This window comes from Stegostoma tigrinum, chromosome 39, assembly GCF_030684315.1.
Source record: "Stegostoma tigrinum isolate sSteTig4 chromosome 39, sSteTig4.hap1, whole genome shotgun sequence".
Lineage (NCBI taxonomy): Eukaryota > Metazoa > Chordata > Chondrichthyes > Orectolobiformes > Stegostomatidae > Stegostoma > Stegostoma tigrinum.
Genome location: NC_081392.1, coordinates 4,177,496 through 4,201,535, shown reverse-complemented (window position 1 = coordinate 4,201,535; position 24,040 = coordinate 4,177,496). Strand labels below are relative to the sequence as shown.

Below are 24,040 nucleotides of genomic sequence, written 5' to 3'. Positions count from 1 at the left end.
TGCCTGTAATTGGAGTCCATTGAGAGTCACAGTCATTGTGTTCTTGCAGCACAGAAAAGGGCCCATCACTGGTCATCAAGAATCCACCTATTCTAATCCCATTTTTCAGCACTTGGCCCATAGCTTTGTATTGTATCAACTGCTTGTCTAAACGCTATTGCAATATCTTGAGGGTTCCTGCCTTTATCACACTTTCAGACAGGAGGGTTCCAGAGACCAACCTTTTATTCAAATCTTTTCCAAACCACCTGCTCCTTACCTGAAAACCATGCCCCCTGGTATTGACCACCTTGACTGAGAGGGAAAGGTTTGTCCCTCCCTACTGTGGGTAGACCCCTAGGAGCTTTGTACAACTCGGGCAGAGTGTTAGTGTTGAAAAGGTGGAGGGGTGGCGGCGGGGTGGGGTGCAGCGGTTAGGAGGCTGCCTTTTTTGTCCAAATTGAGTAGGGTTAATGTGTCTCCACACTGTGTGTGTGTGAGAGAGTGTCAGTGTGAGAGTGTGGCTGTGTCTGTGTGAGTGAGTGTGTGTCTCCCTGCCTGCCCTAAGCTGAGTACCTGAGGCAGGAAGCTGGAGGCTGTTACCTGAGCCGGGTTGACCTTTACCCCTGGCACTCTTGCAAAACAGGAGACACACCCTTCGCGCTGGAGATTGTGGATGTGTCCGTCTGGGGGTGACCGCTGCACTTTGTCTGAGAGCCCGCCCTGAGAAAGCAGCTCTGGTTAAATCCACACAGAGTGACCCCAGCACAGGGAGCTGTAAGTAATGGCACCCACGGAAGCAGCTGACAGGATTTAGCAGGTTTTGCAGGGAAACCTGGAAAATCTGGCAGATTAGAGGTAGGCTTTTCAGCTGAACTGGGGTGCAAACCCTCCCGGAGACAGATAACACGGTGTGGAGCTGGATGAACACAGCAGGCCGAGCAGTGTCAAAGGAGCAGGAAGGTTGATGTTTCAGGCCGAGACCCTTCTTCAAAAATGGTGGAGCGGAAGGGGATTCTTAAATAAATAGAGAGAGGGAGGTGATGATGGAAGGTAGATAAAGGAGCAAAGAGGTGCAGAGAAGACAGATCAACAATGCGGAATGGAGCAGTAAAGGTGAGTGTAGGTAGGGAGTTGGGATTGGGTTGGTCAGTTGAGGGAAGATAGACAGATCAAGGAAGCGGGAATGAGGTTGGTAGGTGGGGGTTTGGGGTGGGGGTTGGGGTTGGTCAGTGAGGTGGGAGGAGCAGATAGCTGGGAGAAAGACAGGTCAAGGAGGCAGGGACGAGCTGGGCTGGTTTTGGGATGTGGTCAGGGGAGGGGAGATTTTGAAACTTGTGACACCATTGGGCTGCAGGGTTCCCAAGCAGAATATGAGATGCTATTCCTGCAACCTTCGGGTGGCATCATTGTGGCACTGCAGGAGGCCCAGGATGGACACGTCATCCAAGGACTGGGAGGGAGAGTTGAAGTGGTTCACGACTGGGAGGTGCAGTCGTTTGTCACGAACTGAGCGTAGGTGTTCGACAAAGCAGTCTCCAAGCTCCCACTTGGTTTCCCCGATGTAGAGGAGGCCACATTGGAACAGTGGATACAATATACCATGTTAGCGGATGCCCAGGTGAACATTTGTTTAGTGTGGAAGGATTTCTTGGGGCCTGGGATGGGGGTGAGGGGGCAGGTGCAGGGGCAGGTGTGGCACTTCCTGCGGTTGCAGGGAAATGTGCCAGGTGTAGTGGAGCTAGAGGGGAGTGTGTAGCGAACAAGGGAGTCCCAGAGAGAGCGATCCCTCTGGAAAGCAGACAAGGGTGGAGAGGGAAAATGTCCTTGGTCGAGTGGTCAGATTGCAGATGGCGGAAGTGTCGGAGGATGATGCGTTGGATCCGGAGGTTGGTGGGGTGGTACGTGAGGACAAGGGGGATTCTGTTTTGGTTGTTATCGCGGGGAGGGGGTGTGAGGGATGAGTTGCGGGAAATGCGAGAGATGTGGTCGAGGGCATTTTCGACCACTGTGGAAGGGAAGTTGTGGTCCTTGAAAAACGAGGATGTCTGGGAGTGGATTGCCTCATCCTGGGAGCAGATGCGGCGTAGGCAAAGGAATTGGAAATAGCGAATGGCATATTTGCAGGAAGGTGGGTGGGAGGTGTATTCTAAGTAGCTGTGGGAGTCAGTGGGCTTGAAATGGATATCAGTTTCTAGCTGGTTGCCTGAGATGGAGACAGAGGTCCAGGAAGGAGAGAGAGGTATCAGAGATGGCCCAGGTGAACTTAAGGTTGGGGTGGAAAGTTTAGTGAAATGGATGAACTGTTCAAGCTCCTCTTGGGAGCTCGAGGCGGTGCCAATACAGTCATCAATGTAATGGAGGAAGAGGTGGGGTTTAGGGCCTGTGTAGCTACGGAATTCGGATTGTTCCACGTAACCTACAAAGAGGCAGGCATAGCTTGGGCCCATGCGGGTACCCATGATCACCCCCTTTGTCTGTAAGAAGTGGAAGGAATCGAAAAAGAAGGTGTTGAGGGTGAGGACGAGTTCAGCTCAGTGGATGAGGGTGACAGTGGAGGGGGATTGGTCAGGCCTGCGGGACAGGATGAAGCGGAGGGCCTTTCGGCCATCTGTATGGGGAATGCAGGTGTATAAGGACTGTTTCAGAGATAGTAGGAACTGCAGATGCTGAAGAATCTGAGATAACAAGGTGTGGAGCTGGATGAACACAGCAGGCCAAGCAGCATCACAGGAGCAGGAAAACTGACGTTTCGGGCCTAGACCCTTCTTCAGAAATTCTCTGAAAATTTCTGCAGAAGGTTCTAGGCCCGAAACATCAACTTTCCTGCTCCTGTGATGCTGCTCGGCCTGCTGTGTTCATCCAGCTCTGCACCTTGTTATCTTATATAGGGACTGGACATTCATGGTGAAGCTGAGGTGTTGAGGACCAGGGAATCACAAGTTTTGGAGGAGATAGAGGATATGGGCGGTGTCACGGATATAGGTAAGGGAGTTCCTGGACTGGGGGGAGAAAATGGAGTCGAGATAAGTGGAGATAAGTTCAGTGGAGCAGGAGCAGGCAGAAATAATGGGTCGATCAGGGCAATCAGGTTTGTGGATTTTGAGAAGGAGATAGAAATGGGTGGTGTGGAGTTGGGGAACGATGAGGTTAGAGGCTGTGGTTGGGAGGTCACCTGAGGTGATGAAGTTGTGGATGGTTTGGGAAATGATGGTTTGGTGCTTGGGGGTGGGGTCATGATCAAGGGGACAGTAGGAAGTGGTGTCAGAGAGCTGGTGCCTGGCCTCAGAGACGTAGAGATCAGCGTGCCGTTGTACAACCGTGCCACCCTTGTCCACGGGTTTTACAGTGAGGTTAGGATTGGAGCAGAGGGCTGCATGTTCTGTGGGGGAGAGATTGAAGTGGGTGAGAGGGGAAGAGAAGTTGAAGCAATTGATGTCTCAATGGCAGTTGGAGAGAGAGCTAGGCCTCTGCTTTGGGTGCTAGGCCTTCCCACTCTAGGCTGCACGTACACTTGGGCTTAAGGAAGGCTTCGCTGTCACTTCCAAGGCGACTGATCTCATTAAGAAACAAGTGTTTCAGATCACTTTAAAAGTCAGGAATCTGACAATTTTTTTTATTATGCAGAGTACATGGGGAGCCCAGAACCCCAGACTAATGTTTGGGGAACAGGGTTTTGAATCCTATCATGGCAGATGGTAAAATTTCAATTCAATTTTTTTTAAAATCTGGAATATAAAACTAGCCTCAGGTGCCATGTAACTTCTGTCAGTTAACACAATACCTCACCCAGGTCACTAATATGCTTTAGGAAATGAAATCTGCCATCCTTATCCTGGTCTGGCCTACACGTGACTCAGGAATGTGGTTAACTCCGAAACACCCCCCAGAGAGTGAGGGATGGGTAATGAATACCAGCCTAGAGAGTGAGGGATGGGTAATGAGTACCGGCCTAGAGAGTGAGGGATGGGTAATGAGTACCGGCCTAGAGAGTGACACCCACGTTCCCAAAAATGAAATTTTAAAAATCTTTCAACTCAGGAGTAGGGTCAGAGGACTGGACAATTGCAAATGTAACAATGTAGAGCTGGATGAACACGGCAGGCCAGGCAGCATCAGAGGAGCAGGAAAGCTGATGTTTCAGGTTGGGGCCCTTCAAATGCCAAAACGTCAGCTTTCCTGCTGCTCTGATGCTGCTTGGCCTGCCGTGTTCATCCAGCTCCACACCTTGTTATCTCAGATTCTCCAGCATCTGCAGTTCCTACTATCTCTAAGAAATCTAAAAGCCTTGTTCAAAAAAGGGCTTGTAAGGATAAGCCAAGCAATTAAAGAGCAGACATTTCACTTAAGTGGTGGGGAAACATCTTGGAATAATTGATATTGGAATTACTAGTCCCATGAAAAGATGTGGGTTAGTCAGCACGAGCCACCATGGATATCTTAGGCAACGTCGGGCTGACTAGCTAGAGGTTTTTATTTAACAAAATAAAAGTTGGTGGAAAAGCTCAGCAGGTCTGGCAGCATCTGTGGAGGAGAAAACAGAGTTAACGTTTCAGGTCCAGTGACCCTTCCTCAGAAGTCTGACCCAAAATGTTAACTCTGTTTTCTCCTCCACAGATGCTGCCAGACCTGCTGAGCTTTCCCAGCAACTTTATTTTTGTTCCTGATTTACAGCATCCACAGTTTTTCTGGTTTGTATTAGAGGTTTTTAACAGTGTGTTGATGAGTGTAATGCTTCTGATGTTGTGTGGGTGGAATTATTCAATATAGTTCTTAAATCTGCATGGGCACGTAAAGGTCATTGGTATAAAAAGTGTGGTATTCATGTGGATTCAGAACTGGCTGACAGATCAGAAACAATAATGATTTAAGGGATTTTCTTTTGGACTGGGGGCAGGTTTGTAGTGGAGCTCCTCCAGGGTCAGAATTGGGACCTTTCGCTGTTCTTGATATATTAATGGTTGAGATTTTTGTGTGCAGGGGGCAATTTCAAAGTTTGCAGAGTATATGGCGCTAAACTGTTCTCTCTCACAATAGGATCACAAATGAGAAGACACAGACACAATGTAATTTGGAAAAGGAGTGAATGTGTTGAAAAAAATCTTTTTTCACACTGTGAGTTGTTAGGGTCTGGAATGCACTGGCTGGGAATATGACAGAGTCTGAGTCAATGATGCACTCGAGGACATTCGAGTAGAAATAATAGGGTGTTGGAGAAAAGGCAGGAGATTTGAAAAAATGTTGCCAATCACTCATGGGATGTGGCTGCTTGGGGCAGTATTTATTGTCCATCCTGAATTGCCCTTGTGAAGAGTTAGGACTCAGCAACATTGCTGTGGATCTGGAATAAGAATGAGAGATTTCCATCCTTAAGATTTTTATTGACCCAGATGGGACTAGCTTTACATTCTGAACTTTTCTAAATTGAATTAGAATTCCAGGATTTTAACCCAGCATTTGAGCCCATGAGACCCAGACTATTTGCCTAGGCCTCTGGATCAACTAGTCCCGTTAAGTTACAACATTATAATCATCATGAGGGCTAAAGGGTACGGGGGAGAAGGGGACAGAGAACTGAACTGAATGATCAGCTACAATCATATTGAATGGTGTAGCAGCTCAAAGGGCCCAATGGCCTATTCCTATCTTGCACGTTTACTTTGACATTAAAATGCAATGCTGGTGCAACTGAAGCAGTAACTCAACTATGTTAGTCTTTCAGAAGATTTCCCTATCGGTCACTTTTTTTTATTCTTGCCTGCAGTACTGGAGTGTGAGCCCGAAGTGTCCACTCAAGTCACTGGCCCCAGCAAAGGAGGCTAACAGCACTCAGGTTCGGAGTGTAACTAACTGAGTTGTGACAGACATGATTCTTGTGAGCACCTCTTTGTTCAGCCCCATCGTCCTGGGCATTGCTGAGGCTCCAGAAGGGAAGTGAAATGCTCTTGGCAAGCCCCTCCTTTGGTGGGACCTTCTGTGGAGAGTGCTGTTCTCCACACACACGCAGCACCCTTTGACCCCCTCACCCGAACACCAAACCATGCAGAGCTTCCACAACTAAAACAGAAATTGCTGGAAAAGCTCAATAGGTCTGGCAGCATCCGTGGAGAGAAATCAGAGTTAACGATTAGGGTCCAGTGACCCTTTCTAATAACTGATGGTAGCTAGGAAAATCTGCAATAACAAGGTGTGGAGGTGGATGAACACAGGCCAAGCAGCATCTTAGGAGCAGAAAAGCTGATGTTCCAGGCCTCGACTCTTGGTCAGAAAAATGCCTTTTTTTAAAAGTAGAAGATAGGGTGGGAGGTGGAGGGGGGTAAGGAATAAATGGTAGATGGGGATAGAACCCAAAGAGACAGCAGAACAGATAAAGAAGTGGGAGAATGAATAGCTATTAGTGGACAATTAGTCACTAATGATGGGTGGAGTGTAATAGCGGACTATGTGAGGCCTGGTGTATGGGGCCTGGAGTAGGGCATAGGGAGAAGGTGCCTCAAGCCCTAAAATTGAGCTCAATATTGAATCTAGAAATCTGCAGAATTCCCAAGTGGAAAACTGAGGTGCTGTTTCTCCAGCTTGCGCTGAGCACTGCAACAAGCCAGAGACAGAAATACTAGTCAGGTAACTGGAAGCCTGGGACATTTTTTGCAGGTAGAGCTTCCCCTGTCCCCAGCCTCTACTCCCTTTTGGTGTTGCAGACCCAGATAGCCTGCATTGATAGGCCTCTTGATGATGTGTGAGGAGTCAAATCTTTGATCCTCTCTGAGGCTAACAGTCTCACACAGACACTGCACATCAGTAGCTCCAGTCGCAGGAATAAGTCAAAAGCAGTTCATCACCTAGCCCAGAGGAGACAGTAACTTCGTGGTAATATAGCCAAAGGCCTAGACTAATGCTGCAGGAATGTGGGTTCAAATCGCACTGAGGTGGAATTTTAAATTCAATTAATGCACCGAAAATGCCTGGTGTTTGAAACGAGTAACGGAGTCCGTGGCGACTGTCTACTCTGAATTGATTATGGATTGTTAAACCATCTGGTTCTTTAGGGAGGAAATTCTGCCATCCTTACCTGGCCTGGCCTACAAGTGACTCCAGACCCGCATGCAACATGGCTGACTCAAGCACTTTCCGACATGGATCAACAACCCACTCAATTCCCAGGCAATGAAGGCCAACTTTCCCAATGCAACACCCACAGCTCCGGATGTGTAAACAGCGCTGGTAGGGGAGATCTCTCATCCAGCTGCAGTTGGTTCACCCAGATGTTCAGCAGAACTGCAGGGCTAAGGTTCCCGTGGTGCCCCAGGCTGCTGCTGATGTTTCTGAGGCATGGGGGACCTTCCTGTTGACTGGATGCCTGTAAAACAGTGGTACTGCAGAGCTGTATTTCATGGGGTCATGTTTTTAACCTGAGAATCTTTGTTTCACCCCAACCAGAATCAGAGAATCATTGTGGCACAGGAGGAGGCCATTCAGCCCAACATGCTAGCACTGATTCTATTCCCTTTGTGTCAATCTCCATAACCCTGTACACCATTTCAATCCAACTAACCATCCAATGCCCCCCTTGAATGCCACACTGGGACCTGCCGCCCCCACACTTCCAGGCAGTTCTTTCCAGACCCTAACCACTCACTGCATGAAAAAAGATTTTCTCCCATTGCCCTTGTTTCATTTGCATGTCATTTTAAATCTCTGCCCCATAGATTGAGGAGAAGCAGGAACAGCCTGTATCTATTGACTCTGTCCATCCAGCCCTATCATGATTTTGAAAACCTCTATCAAATCTCCTCTCAGCCTCCTTCTCTCCAAGGAGAACACTCCCGACTTCTTCAGGCTATCGTCATCACTGAAGTTGCTCATTCCTGGAACCATTCTTGTACATTGCTTCTGCACTCTCCCCCAGTGCATTCATATCTTTCCAACAATGTGATGTCCACAACTGTACACCCGAGTCCAATCCCTTTCCAAGACTAGGCCTTGTCCAGTTGACTATCATCACCTTGGCCCTTTCCCATAATTCCCACAAATAGTAATCACTGTTTGCCAACTGCTGGATCAGAGGGGCTTCGATTTTTACCGAGAATCCAACCCTCCATTAAACACATCCCCTAATTTTTTAAACCTTTGCCTGATGCCATTTCAACGCTTGAGCCACAAAGACTTCATTGTTGCCTTTGCCGAATCCAGTACTGACACAAGTGTTCCTGGGCATTCTGTGGCAACTTCTTGTCATTTAGATCACTCTGTCTGACATTCCCACCATTATAATGGAACAGGCAAAGTCTCAGCAATTAATGTTTCCTCTCAAACTTTTCCATGATGGCCAGAGTCTTTGTCCCAATTTATAACGTGTCTGACTTCGGAACACTCATCCCTATGAGTGCGATCCAATACAGGGTTTTAATTTTTAAAGACCCAACACAGGAAAATTTCCTGTACTTAATGTTTTCTGTTGTTGTGATTCACTCTGTAACTTGTGAACGGACTTCAGATTGGAACCCAGTTATGACCCAGGGTCTGCCTGTATGAGCCAATCACTGAACAATTCATCGGTGTCCTACATCTAACTCACTCTTGAGTACTGCTGAAAACTCTCACCTTAAGCAAAAGTATGATGGGTGATCGTCCCCTGATGCGTTCACCATTGCAAAGCCTTGGTCCATCAGCACCTGTTTCTCATGCAGTGTAAATTGTTGTTTGCTTTGAATTTTGGCGTTCTTGCAATTGATGAGTGCAAGGTGAGAAGCTTAGACAACATGTCTTTCAGTTTGAAGAAGGGTCGCTCGTCCCAAAGCATTATTTCTCTGTGATTTCTCTTCACAGATGCTGCCAGACTTGTGAAGTTTTTCCAGCAATTTGCTTTTGTTTCTGATTTGCAGCATCCGGCAATTCTTTCAGTTTTCAATAGCTCAATCTGATATCAAGCAAACTTTTACCCCCGATTAAAATATGTCGCAATACTTGAATTTTAATATTCTTAGATTAGACTAGATTCCCTACAGTGTGGAAACAGGCCCTTCGGCCCAACAAGTCCACACCCGCCCCTTGGAGCATCCCATCCAGACCCATCCCCCTATAACCCACACACCCCTGAACACTTTGGGCAATTTAGCATGGCCAATCCACCTAGCCTGCACATCTTTGGACTGTGGGAGGAAACCGGAGCACCCGGAGGAAACCCACGCAGACAGGGGGAGAACATGCAAACTCCGCACAGACAGTTACCCGAGGCTAGAATCGAACCCGGGTCCCTGGTGCTATGAGACTGCAATGCTAACCACTGAGCCAGTTCTATGGCTATCATGTTTAAAGATTAAATTCACTTTGAATTGGAATTCCCGATCTTTCATTTTCGGGGCAGCATGGTTGCTCAGTAGTTAGCTTCTCAGCACTAAGGACCTGGGTTTGATTCCACCCTCAGGCTACCCTAATCACTGAAGTTGCTGACTTGTAAACTGCTTCTGCACTCTCCCCTAGTGCATTCATATATCTTTGTGGAGTCTGTGTGGAGTTTGCACATTCTCCCTGTGTATGCATGGGTTTCCTCCGGGAGCTCTGGTTTCCTCCCACAGCCCAAAGATGTGTAGGTTAGGGGAATTGACCGTGCTAAGTTGCCTGTAGTGTTCAGGGATGTGCAGGCCAGCTGGGTTATCCATGGGAAATGCAGGGCTACAGGGATAGGGTGGGGGACTGGATCTGGGTGGGATACTCTACAATGACAAAGTCATTGCAGATTTGAGGTCTCTTTCTGCACTGTTAGGATTCTATGACTCCATTCAATGATCTTTCCAATCATGAATTTTCACTCCTCCAGCACCACGCAAAATGTCCAGCCTAATATGTCAGAAATGAATGGTCTAGGCCCGAAATGTCAGCTTTCCTGCTTGTCTGATGCTGTTTGGTCTGCTGCGCTGATCCAGCTCCACACCTTGCTGTCTGCTGATTTTCTCTGTCACTTTGTTTTTATTTTGGTTTAACCCAAGCCCCTTTATTCAAAATCATAAAAAGAGGAAAAACTAAAGAAACTCTGCAGATCCTACACTGTCTTTGGGGGAGGAAACGGAGTTAATGTTCTGTCTTGTATGTGATCTTCAGAACTGAAGATGTAGCGATTGAAAATTAGGTTGCCTGGTGAACCTCATTGAACATGAGTTCTCCGGGGCTGTTAATCTGGTCCAATCAGGGATCCCTGACTGACAGATATAAACAGCAGTGTCAGGGGCTCTGTTCACTGACAGCTGGCTCTGTGCTAGCTGGGTCAGTGTCATGTACTGTGCACGTGTAAATAAAGGGTGACAGGTTACTGGCCTTTGTGGAGTTACTTCCGAAGAGAGGTAGAAATGTCATGGATTTGTACAATGGGGAAGGTCCAGGATATACAGGAACGTGGGACATTGGAACATGAGTAGGCCATTCAGCCCTTTGAACCTGTTCCATCATTCAATAAGCTCCTGGCTGATCTGTTTGTGGTACGACCGCCATTGTCTTGTCTGCTTCACTGTTAGCATTGACCCTCTTGTCAATCAGAAACCTACTCAATTCAATAGATTGAAAGATCCAGCCTCTACTACCTTCTGGGCAAAATAATGCCTTGGTTTAATGACTATCAGTCTGAGGAGGGGGAGGGGGAGGGGGAACTCATCTTTGCCTTAAAAGCACAATTCCTCGTTCTTAAACTGTGATGTCCCCTGGTTTGACTGAATCTGCATTAGGCCCACTTTCCAGCTTGAGGCCTCAGACAGTGGGACAGATTAAATGACACAGAGATGTGATGGAACAAAAAGCAAAGGGAACTGTAACAGTTGTAGAGAAGTGACAAAGCTTCGATCCAGCATGAGGTGTTAATGACAGAATAATAGAAAGCTGTGTCTGAGAGGTAACAAAACTATAAACCAAGACTGGACTGGGCAAAGGAGGAGGAAGGAAAATAAAATCAAAACACGGGATAGAGTTCACTGCCTGAAATGGTTGAACCCAAATTTTAGTCCAGAGGCTTGTAAAATGCCTCATTGAAAGATATTTAATATTCAGCTTCTGTAGTCATTGCCTGTGGTTGCCTTCGATGAAGGGTTTTTGCCCACTCTCTCGAGTGACATTTTGGAATTGATTCTGTTTTACATCCAGTGCTGAAGGGTCAGCCAGTGCCTTGAGGGATGCAGCTGTAGTTCAGCCACAAGTGATGTTATTAGGTAAGTGATTGTTTGAATCAATAACAACTCTCTCACTCTTCTTGTACAGACGCTGAGGATTCTTGACATGCACAGAGACACGAATCTGTCCTTGTGTTTTGCTGACCGCCCCCTGTGGGATTACTGGGTCGCAGAATCTGAGGACAGCATTGCTCGGCCCCTGGTGAGAATTCCCGATGGACAGCAGTGTGACATCTGTGCCCCATCCCTCGAGAGACGTATCAAGTGAGTATGGCAGGCAGTGGTTACCATCTGACTCTGGGGCATCGGTTGCTGAGATGTCCCCCTTGCCACATAGTGCGCATGACCCTTGGGTACTGGCCTCATTGCCAGAAGGAGAGACATAGGGCATTGGTGTGATTGTTCCATTATTAAAAGGCTAGCACTCGTGGTAGGGTTCCTGGAATATTCAGTCCACTCATATGCTTCTCCATAGCCAGTCCTTGGGATTCTGTCCTGCTCTGCCTATAGTTTTTCCTCCCTCTTAACTCCGCCCACACAGTGCTATTTAAACCTGGGGAGGAGTATCTCTGTGACATCATCACAAGGGTGCTTCAGGATCCTAATGCCTCGAATCAAAAACGGGTTTGGTGCCAGTGATACCCAGGGTGATTCCAAGAGATCTGTGGGATCGACCCAGAGTGCAAAGTCAGTCAATTATTACAGTGAGGTCTTGGAAATGTGCAGAATCTCCCACACCTGTGGGTTTTAGAGAGTCTGTGCCATTTTCTGGGAATTTATGGCCTTAGGCAATTTAAGTACCACCACATTAACAGGTTGGGTGGGACGGAGGAAGATTTAACCATTCCTTCGATTTCCTGCTGTCATTGGGAAAGGGACAGGTGGGGAGGATTCCAAGAAGGGAATGTGTTTGAACAGGGTCTCTGCCTCAGGAATATCAGGATAACTGGAATTGTTCTCCTCTGTCTCCTGCAGGATGGAGCAGGCCTGGCAGTTGTGGCAAGAATTTCTGGATGACTATTCCCGGTTCAATGACTGGATGCATTGGGCTGAAGCCCTAGCCAAGGAGCCCCTCTCTTCCCAGGTCCTGTATTCCATGGCTAAGGAGGAGCTAAAGCGGTTTGAGGTGAGCAAACTCAGCTCGAATCCAGCCCTGGTGGTGGGTAAAGGCTGGCAAACTCATTAATCCTAAACCATTGGGGTTTGGTCACCAAGAGCTATAATAGTCTTAGAGATAGTAGGAGCTGCAGATACTGGAGAATCTGAGATAACAAGGTGTAGAGCTGGATGAACACAGGAGGCCATGCTGCATCAGAGGAGCAGGAAAGCTGACGTTTCGGGCCTAGACTCCTCTTCAGGAATGGTCTTGATGTGCAACTTTGGGCTCTATCCTGGGTCTGCTGAGAGGAGGAAATCAAGGTCCCAGTTCCTCAGAGCAGAATTTGCCAACTTACCTTCCCGGGGTTTCTCAGGCCAGGGTTGGTCACAATCCAGAAAACCACGTGGATCGTGTCGCAGGGAATCTGTCCCCTGTTTGTTTTCTGTACAGCATTAGCTGCTGTGTTCCAGTAAGGCAGCAGATTAACAGCCTCAGACCCCCCTCCCCCACTCACTACAACCGAGAAGGCACCTGTGTCAGGATTGGGGGTGAGCGGGTAGAGGGGCACCAGGGGATGGCAGGGGTGAGGGGCCAAGGTTGGTGGGGTGGGTCAGTTAAGTGGGTGAGGGGTTACTGGGGTGGTTTTGGGTAAGTGGGTGAGGGGTTACGGGGGTGGATGGGTAAGTGGGTGAGGGGTTACTGGGGGGGGGTTTGGGAAAGTGGGTGAGGGGTTACTGGGGGGGGGTTTGGGAAAGTGGGTGAGGGGTTACGGGGTGGTTTTGGGTAAGTAGGTGAGGGGTTACGGGAGGTTTGGGTAAGTGGGTGAGGGATTACGGGGGTGGATGGGTAAGTAGGTGAGGGGTTACTGGGGGGGTTTGGGAAAGTGGGTGAGGCGTTACAGGGGGGTTTGGGTAAGTGGGTGAGGGATTACAGGGGTGGATGGGTAAGTGGGTGAGGGGTTACGGGGTGGTTTGGGTAAGTGGGTGAGGGGTTACGGGGGGGGTTTGGGTAAGTGGGTGAGGGGTTACGGGGGGGTTTGGGTAAGTGGGTGAGGGGTTACGGGGGTGGTTTGGGTAAGTGGGTGAGGGGTTACAGACGGGTTTGGGTAAGTGGGTGAGGGGTTACGGGGGGGGAAAGGGTAAGTGGGTGAGGGGTTAAGTTTGGGGGGGGGTTTGGGTAAGTGGGTGAGTGGTTACGGCGGGCAGTTTGGGTAAGTGGATGAGGGGTTACGGGGGTGGATGGCTAAGAGGGTGAGGTGTTACACGGGGGCGTTTGGGAAAGTGGGTGAGGGATTACAGGGGTGGATGGGTAAGTGGGTGAGGGGTTACAGGGGCAGTTTAGGTAAGTGGGTGAGGGATTACAGGGTGGGGTTTGGGTAAGTGGGTGAGGGGTTACGGGGGGGTTTTGGTAAGTGGGTGAGGGGTTACGGGGGGGTTTGGGTAAGTGGGTGAGGGATTACAGGGGGGGGTTTGGGTAAGTGGGTGAGGGATTACAGGGGGGGTTTGGGTAAGTAGGTGAGGGGTTACAGGGTGGGGTTTGGGTAAGTGGGTGAGGGGTTACGGGGAGGTTTGGGTAAGTGGGTGAGGGGTTACAGTGGCGGGGTTTGGGTAAGTGGGTGAGGGATTACAGGGGGGCGTTTGGGTAAGTGGGTGAGGGGTTATGAGGGGTTTGGGTAAGTGGGTGAGGGGTTACGGGGGGGGTTTGGGTAAGTGGGTGAGGGATTACGGGGGTGGATGGGTAAGAGGTGAGGGATTATGGGGGCGGTTTTGGGTAAGTGGGTGAGGGGTTACGGGGTTGGATGGCTAAGAGGGTGCCGTGTTACACGGGGGCGTTTGGGTAAGTGGATGAGGTGTTACGGGGGGGGGGTTTGGGTAAGTGGGTGAGGGGTTACGGGGGTGGATGGGTAAGTGGGTGAGGGGTTACGGGGGGGGTTTGGGTAAGTGGGTGAGGGGTTACGGGGGCGGTTTGGGTAAGTGGGTGAGGGGTTACGGTGGGGGTTTGGGTAAGTGCGTGAGGGGTTACGGGGTCGGTTTGGGTAAGTGGGTGAGGGGTTACGGGGGTGGATGGGTAAGTGGGTGAGGGGTTACGGCGGGGTTTGGGTAAGTGGGTGAGGGATTACGGGGGGGTTTAGGTAAGTGGGTGAGGGGTTACGGGGGGGCGGTTTGGGTAAGTGGGTGAGGGATTACGGGGGGGGTTTAGGTAAGTGGGTGAGGGGTTACGGGGGGCGGTTTGGGTAAGTGGGTGAGGGGTTACGGGGGGCGGTTTGGGTAAGTGGGTGAGGGGTTACGGGGGCGGATGGGTAAGTGGGTGAGTGTTTACGGGGGGTTTCGGTAAGTGGGTGAGGGATTACGGGGGCGGGGTTTGGGTAAATGGGTGAGGGATTACAGAGGGAGGTTTGGGTAAGTGGGTGAGGGGGGTTATGGGGGCGGTTTGGGTCTTTCCCAAGTACCATTCAGTCACTTTGGCTCTCATAGAATCCCCACTTTGTGGAAGCCGACCATTCAGCCCATCAAGTCCACACTGACTCTCTGAAGAGTATCTCAGCCAGATCTCTGTAACCCTGCATTTCCCATGGCCAATCCACACTAACCTACACATCTTTCAACTGTGGGAGGAAGCCGGAGCACCCACAAGAAACCCACACAGACACAGGGACAATGTGTAAACTCTACATGGGTAGATGCCCGAGGTTGGAATCGAACCCAGGCTCTTGAAGCAGTGATGCAGCAGTGCTAAACCACTGAGCCACTGTGCCACCATTATCTATTCTATCTAATCTCCTTCTCACAAATATCCTCTCTTTGCAGACCTCCTCAGAAAGTGAGTTTGTGTTTTAAGTGGACTAGAGGTGATGAAGTGTAATCTTAACTCTCTTAACTCTATGTCTCTATCTCCCTCCAGCCATTTCTGTTTGCAAAATGTTGGATTTCATGCATCTGCTGCTTTTGCAAAATGATGTCTTAACTTCAGAGGGGGGAAAATATAACAGGTTTTAAAATTTATTAAAAAGCAAAATGTGAAATGTCAGCACAGGTCCTAACTGCAATTTCATTTTCAGGCATAGATGACAATTTCATTGTTTTCTGTTGGTTTCATTTCACAATAAACTCTATTGGGACCTACAACCACATTCTCAAAACAGCCAGGGTCTGTTTCACTGAGGTTCTGCAAAAGCTGTATCCTTAAAATGCGACCAGAAACCGAGAGTGCTCTGATCTTGTCACTCCCTGAGCTGATCTCCAATAATCTCACCAAGGCTGAGGGCTTTCCTAAGCACCAGGACTTGGAACTAACTATGGGTTTTTTTTGTGGTTGGGAATAGTGTCTTCAGAAACGGACGGAAGAGCACATGATCCAGTTGGAGTCAATAAATATACGTTACAGGCGGCTTGCCAGGGAACAGGGCATCAGATTAGCCAACAAGCTGAAAGGAACAGTGCATGATGGGAACCAGAGGTGGGATAACCTCCAGAGAAGAGTTGGCATCATCTGCAAAAGGCTAAAGGTATTTGACTGCTCCCTGTTAACCCTCCTGGAGGTAGTTTGGCTGCTTCCACTGTCAGTCCCTGCAGAGATAAAAGTTCATAGGAGATCTAATTGAGGTTTTCAAAATCATGAATGAGCTGGACAGAGCAGGTAGGGAGAAGCTGTTACCACTTGTAAAAGAAACAAGAATGAGAGGGGCACAGATAAAGGTGATGTGCCAATCAGGCAAAGGTGATGTGAGAAAGAACTTTAACTCTCAGTGAGTAGTTAAAATGGACTGGAATGCACTGCCTGGAAATGTGGGAGGAGGCAGGTTCAATCACGATATTCAAGGTTGTTAGATTTGTTTTTGGATTGGGATAGTAATGGTGTGTGGGAGTATGAAGAGAGGCAGGAGATTCGGACTAACTAATAAAGGTGGTATAGGTACAATGGGTTGAATGGCCTTAGGCACTATAACAGGTGTTTGGCATTGCATGGGATGTTGACATCACTGGTGGGGCTAATGTTTATTGTCCATCTCTAATTGCGCATTGAGAAGGTGGTGGTGAGCTGCCTCCGTGAACCACTGCAGTCCATGTGCTGTAGGTTGACCCACAATGCTGTCAGGGAGGGAGTACAGAAAACACAGAGTTCCAAAGCAGGAATGATGTGTGGCTTGGAGTCGGACGTGCAGTTAATAACATGAGGGAACGTTGACACCAATAGTCAGGAAGGATGGAGTCACTCGTACCAGAGGGCTCCATTACACAAAGATTAGCATTCTGTACACCAGTAAGAGTTTCCAACAATGGTTGCAGGGAGCCATTTCTCAGCAGGACAGAACACAAACCCAAGTCCCCGAATTAGTGACAGCCTAGCCCATGTCAACAAAGAGGGAGCAAGTTCAGACTGAGCCCAGAACCCAGCCCACAGCAGCACAGACACTCTCTCTGCAGGATTGGTGAGACTTTAACACCACTTCATTGACTGGAAGGCATTATGTGGACTTTCCAAGGCAATGGAAAGCGTGACAGAAATTGAGCTAACAAGGTGTAGACCTGGATGAACACAGCAGGCCAAGCAGCATCTTAGGAGCACAAAAGCTGACATTTCAGGCCTAGACTCTTCGTCAGAAAAGGGGGATGGGGAGAGGGCTCTGAAATAAATAGGGAGAGACGGGGAGGCGCATCGAAGGTGGATAGAGGAGAAGATAGGTGGAGAGGAGACAGACAAGTTAAAGGGGTAGGGATGGAGCTTGTAGAGGTGAGTATAGGTGGGGAGGTAGTGAGGGGATAGGTCAGTCTGAGGAGGACAGACAGGTCAAGGGGGTGGGATGAGGTAGGTAGGTAGGAAATGGAGGTGTGGCTTGAGGTGGGAGGAGGGGATAGGTGAGAGGAAGAACAGGTTAGGGAGGCCAGGACGAGCTGGGCTGGTTTTGGGATGCAGTGGGGGACGGGGAGATTTTTAAGCTTGTGAAGTCCACATTGATACCATTGGGCTCAGGGTTCCCAAGTGGAATATGAGTTGCTGTTCCTGCAACCTTCGGGTGGCATCGTTGTGGCACTGCAGGAGTCCTAGGAGTGGACATGTCGTCTGAGGAATGCGAGGGGGAGTTGAAATGGTTCGTGACTGAGAGGTGCAGTTGTTTACTGCGAACCGAGCGGAGGTGTTCTGCAAAGTGGTCCCCAAGCACTTGGTTTCACCAATGTAGAGGAAGCCACAACAGGTACTGTGGATACAGTATACCACATTGGCAGATGTGCAGGAGAACATCTGCTTAATATGGAAAGTCATCTTGGGGCCTGGGATGGGGGTGAGGGAGGAGGTGTGGGGACAGGTGTAGCACTTTCTGTGGTTGCAGGGGAAGGTGCCGGGTGTAGTGGGGTTGGAGGGGAGTGTGGAGCAGACAAGGGAGTCCCGGAGAGAGTGGTCTTCCAGAAGGCAGGCAAGGGCGTGGATGGAAAAATGTTTTTGGTGGTGGGGTTAGATTGTAGATGGTGGAAGTGTCGGAGGATGATGCATTGGATCCGGAGGTTGGTGGGGTGGTATGTGAGGATGAGGAGGCTTCTCTTTTGGCCATTATTGCGGGGCGGGGTGTGAGGGATATGTTGCGGGAAATGCGGGAGACGTGGTCGAGGGTGAACTTGACCACTGCAGGGAGGAGGTTGCGGTCCTTGAAAAACAAGGACATCTGAGATGTACGGGAGTTGAATGCCTCATCCTGGGAGCAGATGCGGCGGAGGCGGAGGAATTGGGAATAGGGGATGGAATTTTTGCAGGAAGGTGGGTGGGAGGAGGTGTATTCTAGGTAGCTGTGGAATCAGTGGGCTTGAAATGGACATCAGTTTCTAGCTGGTTGCCTGAGATGGAGACAGAGAGGTCCAGGAAGGTGAGGAATGTGTTGGAGCTGGCCCAGGTGAACTTGAAGTTGGGGTGGAAAGTGTTGGTGAAGTGGATGAACTGTTTGAGCTCCTCTTGGGAGCAAGAGGCTGTGCCGATACAGTCATCAATGCAACGGAGAAGTATTTTTATATCCATGTCCCCAATGACATGCTTGTCCTGGTTGCACTGCTCGGACAGTGCAAATTCTGAGGCTGTCCTTATGTTGTTTAGTATTTCTGACTTTGATCCACATGGGATGCTAAGTTCTGCTCTGGGTGACGTTTTCCCACTCACCCATAATTCGTGTGCTTCTCAGTAATTATTAGATGCGGGCCCTTGCTTTCAAATCCAGCATTCCCCCACCCTCCCTTCCCCACCAAGAAGATGGCCATTCATTCCTGTCATCCTAGCCCTCTATGGGGACAATCTGAAAGGAATTCCATTGCTCTGAAATCTCCCATCACAGGGCAGAACGAGAAAGGCGTGGGGAGAGACGGTGACCAAATGGTAATGTCGCTGGATTGTAACCCAGAGGCCAGCCTGGAGCTCCAGGGATGCAGGTTCAAATCCCACGATGGCATCGGTAAATGTTGGACTCTGTGTATAAATGAAGTATTGAGAGCTAGTCCGAGTGATGGCGACTCTGACAGCTATCAACCATCATCAGGAAAAACCCACCTGCTTTGCTGATATCCTTTTAGGGAGTGAAATCTGCCATCCTTACCCGGTCTGGCTTACACGTGACTCCAGACCACACGGCTATGTGGCTAATTCCTTAACTGCCCGCTGGAATGGTCAAGCAAGCCAATCAGTTCAAGAGCAATTACGAATGGTGGCCTTGTCAGCGAGGTCCAATAAGAAAGAGGAGGGAAAATTCTCTCAAAATACTTTGTTACATCTTAGTTTACATTCTAAGCTCTGGAGTGTCTTGTTGCTCTCTTCACCCCCCCCCCCCCCCATTACTGCAGCCACATGCCTGTGGGACCCTCTGGAACATTCTCCCAAGTGCTTACTGTGGTTTACTATACAATGGGGCCTTGGACTGGGCAGCACAGACTAACTGTGGCCTAGCTTTTGCCTTGTTTCAGCTCGCACCATTTTACTACATGCTGTTGACCATGAGATGTGGGAGCCCAAAAGGCCATTCAGTCCATCGAGTCTGCTCTGCCGTTCAATGAGACGATGAGCACCTGATACCTCCAACTCAGCCGTACTTCAGTACCCTTGCACACTCTCTACATTAACCTGATAGATCCATTAAAGAAATTACTCCCCCAAATAAACCAAATGGAGCCTGTAAATAATGAAAATCACAAAAGGAAGGTTACAGATTTAAATTAAAATGTGGTTATTGGGACCGGTGATGCACACCAGCCCCAATGGTCTCTTTTTATACCACTTTAAATACACCAAACTAAAATGTGATGGCCCCTTTTCAAGGGGTATTAAAGTTCAAATCCAAAATGCAACTTACAATTCTTAAATTCAAACTTGTCCCTGGAGAGGGATCATGAACTTGCTGCGCCCACTGATCTTAGCAGTCGTTCTTTATCAAGTACTCTGGCAACTTAATTAAATAATAATTCTCCTGTCTCTTACCATTCACATGGATGTCTATATTGTGCTGTTGTGAAGGCCTCGAAAGCAGCAGCACTGGGTGAGCTGATCTGCCTGATAGCAAACGCCCTAAGCAATTGCTCTAACCCTCAGCAGGACACTCCCAGGTCGATGACAAAGATGTTTCAGGGATGTTCTCAAAGCATCTGGAGGGGTCAAGGGTCCCTGTCTACATGCAGGTGACTCTGGCCGTCCACGTGTAGAGACGAATGCCAGAGAGCGCACAGACCACTGAAACATGGGGTAGCAAAGTCGACGAGTTACACTCTCCTCATCAGGTACCTGTCCGCCAGCCTGAGGGAGTGCCCAAGGAGGGAGGGAGGTTGTTGGTGTGTGTCTGTAACATTCAGTTATGTTCGCTCAGGGCCTGTGTCTTGTCTGCAGTATTTTGTAACCCAGAGGGAAGAGCTTGAGGCTGAGAAGGAAAACCTGTGGCTACAGCTAATGCAGTTGGACATCCAGCGCTCCGAGCTAGAATATTTCTCCCGGGAAGAGGCAGCGGAAAGGCTCCATTCACTGCAGGTACTGAGAGTGTGGGCCAGTGATGGTGGGGAGGGGCTTTTGTCTGTCTGAAGGAGGTGTTCACATTGAGGCAACAAGTTCAACATTCCACAGGTTCACAACCCTTTTAAGGAAGTAATTCCTTCTCCTCCCTGTTTTTAAATCTGCCATTCCTCATCCTAAAATTATTACCTCTGTTCAAGATTTCCCCTTTAGCATCTTATATACCTCAATTATGTGCAGCACGGTGGTTCATTGATTAACGCTGCTGCCTCTCAGCTCCAGGAACCCAGGTTCAATTCCATCCTTGGGTGACGGTCTGTGTGGAGTCTGCACATGCTGATTTTGATCTGACTTATTGTTGTCACATGTACCTAAGTACAGTGAAAAGTTTTGTTTTGCATGCAGTGCAAAGGAGATCATAATATATAAGGATATAAGATCATGGGGTGCTTCGACACAGCGAGGAATTCAAAGTTATGGCTCCCTTCACAGGGGGTGCACAAAGTAGATGTTAGATTTGAAGTCAGTGTGTCCACTCAGCAGTCTAATAACACAGGGAAGAAGCTGTTCATAAACCTGTTGGCACGTGTTCAGGTGTCTGTGTCTTCTGCCTGATGGAAGAGGATGTAGGCGAACGTTACCAGGGTGGGAGGGGTCTTTGATGATGGCAGCCTTTCTGCAGCAATGAGACATAAATGGAGTCCGTGGATTGGAGATTGGCTTCCATGATGGACTGGGCTGTGGCCACAGCTTTCTGTAGTTATTTATGGTCCGGGGCAGAGAAGTTGCCGTACCAAATAATGCTGCGTCCTCTTAGAATGATGGTGTCTCCTGACAGTGCAGCAGCTCCTCAGCGCTGCGCTGGCAGTGTCTGTGCTCAAGCCCCAGATTGGGATGTGCACCCAGAACCTCGTGGTTCAGATGTGAGTGGGTTACCTACTGAGCCACAGCTGATGCTCAGAACTCTGGAGCTAATATCCCTGTCCTCTCGCACAATTCCACACTCTCTGCTTCCTTCTGAATGATGCTGAGAGTTTGGAACAACTGGATACAGGAAGTAACTTCTGTTGTAAATTTTGGTGTGGAATGGATTGATTTTGTGGGGTGAACGGCTGACTGTGTCCTGGGCAGGGTGAGGGGTGGTCTCACCAGCTCCACATTTACCTCTTTTTGCCTTCTTGTCTCGTACAGCAAGCAACTGGAGGCATCACTGAGGGAATCAATGCCCTGCTGAGGGTGGCAAGAACCCTGCTGCAGAAATGTGAGCCCCAAGACGGGGTGACAATCGAAGCTGAGGTTCAGGATCTCCTCCGGTTCCAGCAGGAAGTGTTTGGACAAGTGGACCGGCTCCATAGGAGATGCCACAGCATTGGCCAGGTGAGGCCTGGGATCTACTGGAACTGTAATTTGATGGACTGTCAATCCCAAATGTTCATTCATACAAGACACTGTCATCCTTCCCTAATTGTTCTTGCATGCCTTGAAGGGCCATTTCTAAGACCATAAGGTATAGGAGCGGAATTAGGCCATTCAACCATGCCTGCTGTATTTCTCAACTCCCTTCTCCTACCTTCTCCCCATAACCCTCCGTCCCCTTACTAATGAAGAACATCTCTCTCGTGCTCTCTCTGTTTTAAACACTCAATGACTTGGCCTCCATAGCCATCCAATAGATTCACTCCTCTGGCTAAAGAAATCTTGTCTTCATCTTAGCTTTAAAGGGTCACCCTTCATTCTGAGGCTCTGCCCTTGGATCCTAGTCTGTCCTTCTAGTCAAAGTATCTTCTCCAGGTTCAATCTATCCAAGCCTATTATCCTTCTAAACTCTGAGTACAGAATCTGAGTCCTCAACTGGTCCTCGGTTGACAAGCTCTTTATCCCTGGAATCATTTTATCATTTTTGTAAACCTCCTTTGCCCGCCCCCCCACCCCCGCTTCAAGGCCAGCACGTCCTTCCTTAGATACAGGGGCAAAAACTGTTCTCAATATTCCAAATGCATTCTGATCAGAGCCTTATACAGCCTCAGCAGTACATCCCTGCTGTTGTATTCTAGTCCTCTTCAAATTAATGTGAACGTTGCATTTGCTTTCCTAACTACTAACTTAAGCTGCATGTTAATCTTTAGAGAGTGTGGAACTAAGACTCCCAAGTCCCTTTTGTGCTTCAGATTTCCAAAGCTTTTCTCTGTTTAGAAATAGTCTGTCTCCTCTTCCTACCGAGTGCATAATCTCTCACAATTTTTCCCATATTGTATTCCATCTGCCACTTCTTTGCTCACTCTCCCAGCCTATCCAAGTCCTTCTGCAGCCGCCCTGATTCCTCAACAACACCTGCCCCTGCACCTATCTTTGTGTCGTCTGTAAACTTCATCCAGATCATTAATATATAACATGAATAGTTGTGGTCCCAACTGCCGAACTCTACTAGTCGCCAGCTACCATTCTGAAAAAGATTCCTTTAGCTCCACTCCCTGCCTGCTGCCAGTCAGCCAATCCCCTATCTATGCCAGTACCTTGCCCCTAACACGGTGAGCTCTGATCTCATCTAGCAGCCTTCTGTGCGGCACCTTGTCAGTGACCTTCTGGAAATCTAAACAGATCACGTCCACTGACTTTCCTTTGTCTAATGAGTTTGTTACCTCCTCTGAGAATTCTAACACATTTGTCAGAACTCAGAGAGCAGTTCAGATTCAAGTCTTAGCGCTATGGGCCTGGAGTAGTGTGTAGGCCGGGTAAGGATGGCAGATTTTGTTCCCATTAGTGACCCAGGTGGGTTTTTACAACAATTGATGAATTTCAGATGACCATTAAACAAGACTAGCTTTTCGTTGCCGATTATTCATTGAAGTTAAATTCCACCAGCTGTCCTGGTGGGATTTGAACCCATGTGCGTGGATTACTGGTCTGGTAACCTTACACCAATGTCTCTACACTGAGTCTGGAAAGCTGTGAAGTGCCTCACTGAAGGGCAAGATTATAGCCAGCATGCCTACCTCAAGCTTTATTAGGTGCGGTGCAGGGGACTGAGGTCAAAAGACCAGAGTGGATGTGGAATCTCTAGTCATGTGTGAACAGAGAGGAGAGGTGTCCCCCAGAGTGCTCACCCCAGCGATGTTTCAGGTTCCTTAGGGAGAGGGACTGCATGGTGAGCAGGGGTAGGAGGTATTGGGAACGGAAAGGGCGGCTTCCGAGTGTGGAAATTTGCATCCACCCGCTGATCTTTGTGACGGCATCCCAAAGTGCAGGGGTTGTTTTCACACGCACCCTGACAACACATTAAGTCTTGAGATGACTCTAGTGCTTTTTAATGCCTGCTCCAACTTCATTCCCTCAGCTACTGACTCCAGCCCTCTGCAGGCTCTAAGATGAAGCCTTACAATCATGTTCGGTCCCAATTTCAGCCATTGATCCCATTTGTACAGTCACTAAGACTGTCGTCTATCCCCACCTCCAGAGCACGTTGCCTGACTGAGCACATTCCTGCTGCTGAATCCCCTGTGAGCTGCTCACCATCCTCACTTCGAGAAATATATCGCCAATCCTTCAGTGTCGCCAGGTCAAATTCCTGGAATTCCCTCCCTAACGGCATTGTGAGTCAACCCACAGCACATGGACTGCAGCATCTCACTGCCAACTGCTTAAGGGGCAATTAGGGACAGGATAAGTTCTAGACCATCCAGTGATGCTCACATCCCACAAGTGAGGATTTTTGTTTTTAAAAAAAACTTCTCTCTTTGATGCCTCTCTCACCTCCAACTATTCCAATTCCTTCTGGCTGGTCTCCCAGCTTCATAAACTTCAGACCCTCAAAAACTCTGCCCCATTTTGCTGGTGCTCA

The 24,040-nt window shown here is 48.8% G+C and overlaps 1 protein-coding gene across 5 annotated transcripts in view; it reads left to right on the top strand.

Moving 5' to 3' along the window:
• The window catches only part of LOC125447721 (nesprin-2), a 62,105-nt gene that overhangs the window by 16,846 nt on the left and 21,219 nt on the right, over positions 1-24,040 (top strand). For 2 of the 5 annotated variants that reach the window (XM_059641029.1, XM_059641032.1), the window contains exons 1-6: positions 1,020-1,095; positions 11,221-11,396; positions 12,108-12,258; positions 15,554-15,736; positions 20,083-20,220; positions 21,394-21,579. In XM_059641029.1, the coding sequence (XP_059497012.1) occupies positions 1,075-1,095; positions 11,221-11,396; positions 12,108-12,258; positions 15,554-15,736; positions 20,083-20,220; positions 21,394-21,579 (855 nt within the window). In that variant the 5' untranslated portion in view covers positions 1,020-1,074. Of the gene's footprint in view, positions 1-641; positions 757-1,019; positions 1,096-11,220; positions 11,397-12,107; positions 12,259-15,553; positions 15,737-20,082; positions 20,221-21,393; positions 21,580-24,040 lie in introns of those variants that run through there. The other 3 variants (XM_059641030.1, XM_059641031.1, XM_059641033.1) reach the window with 3 other exon arrangements.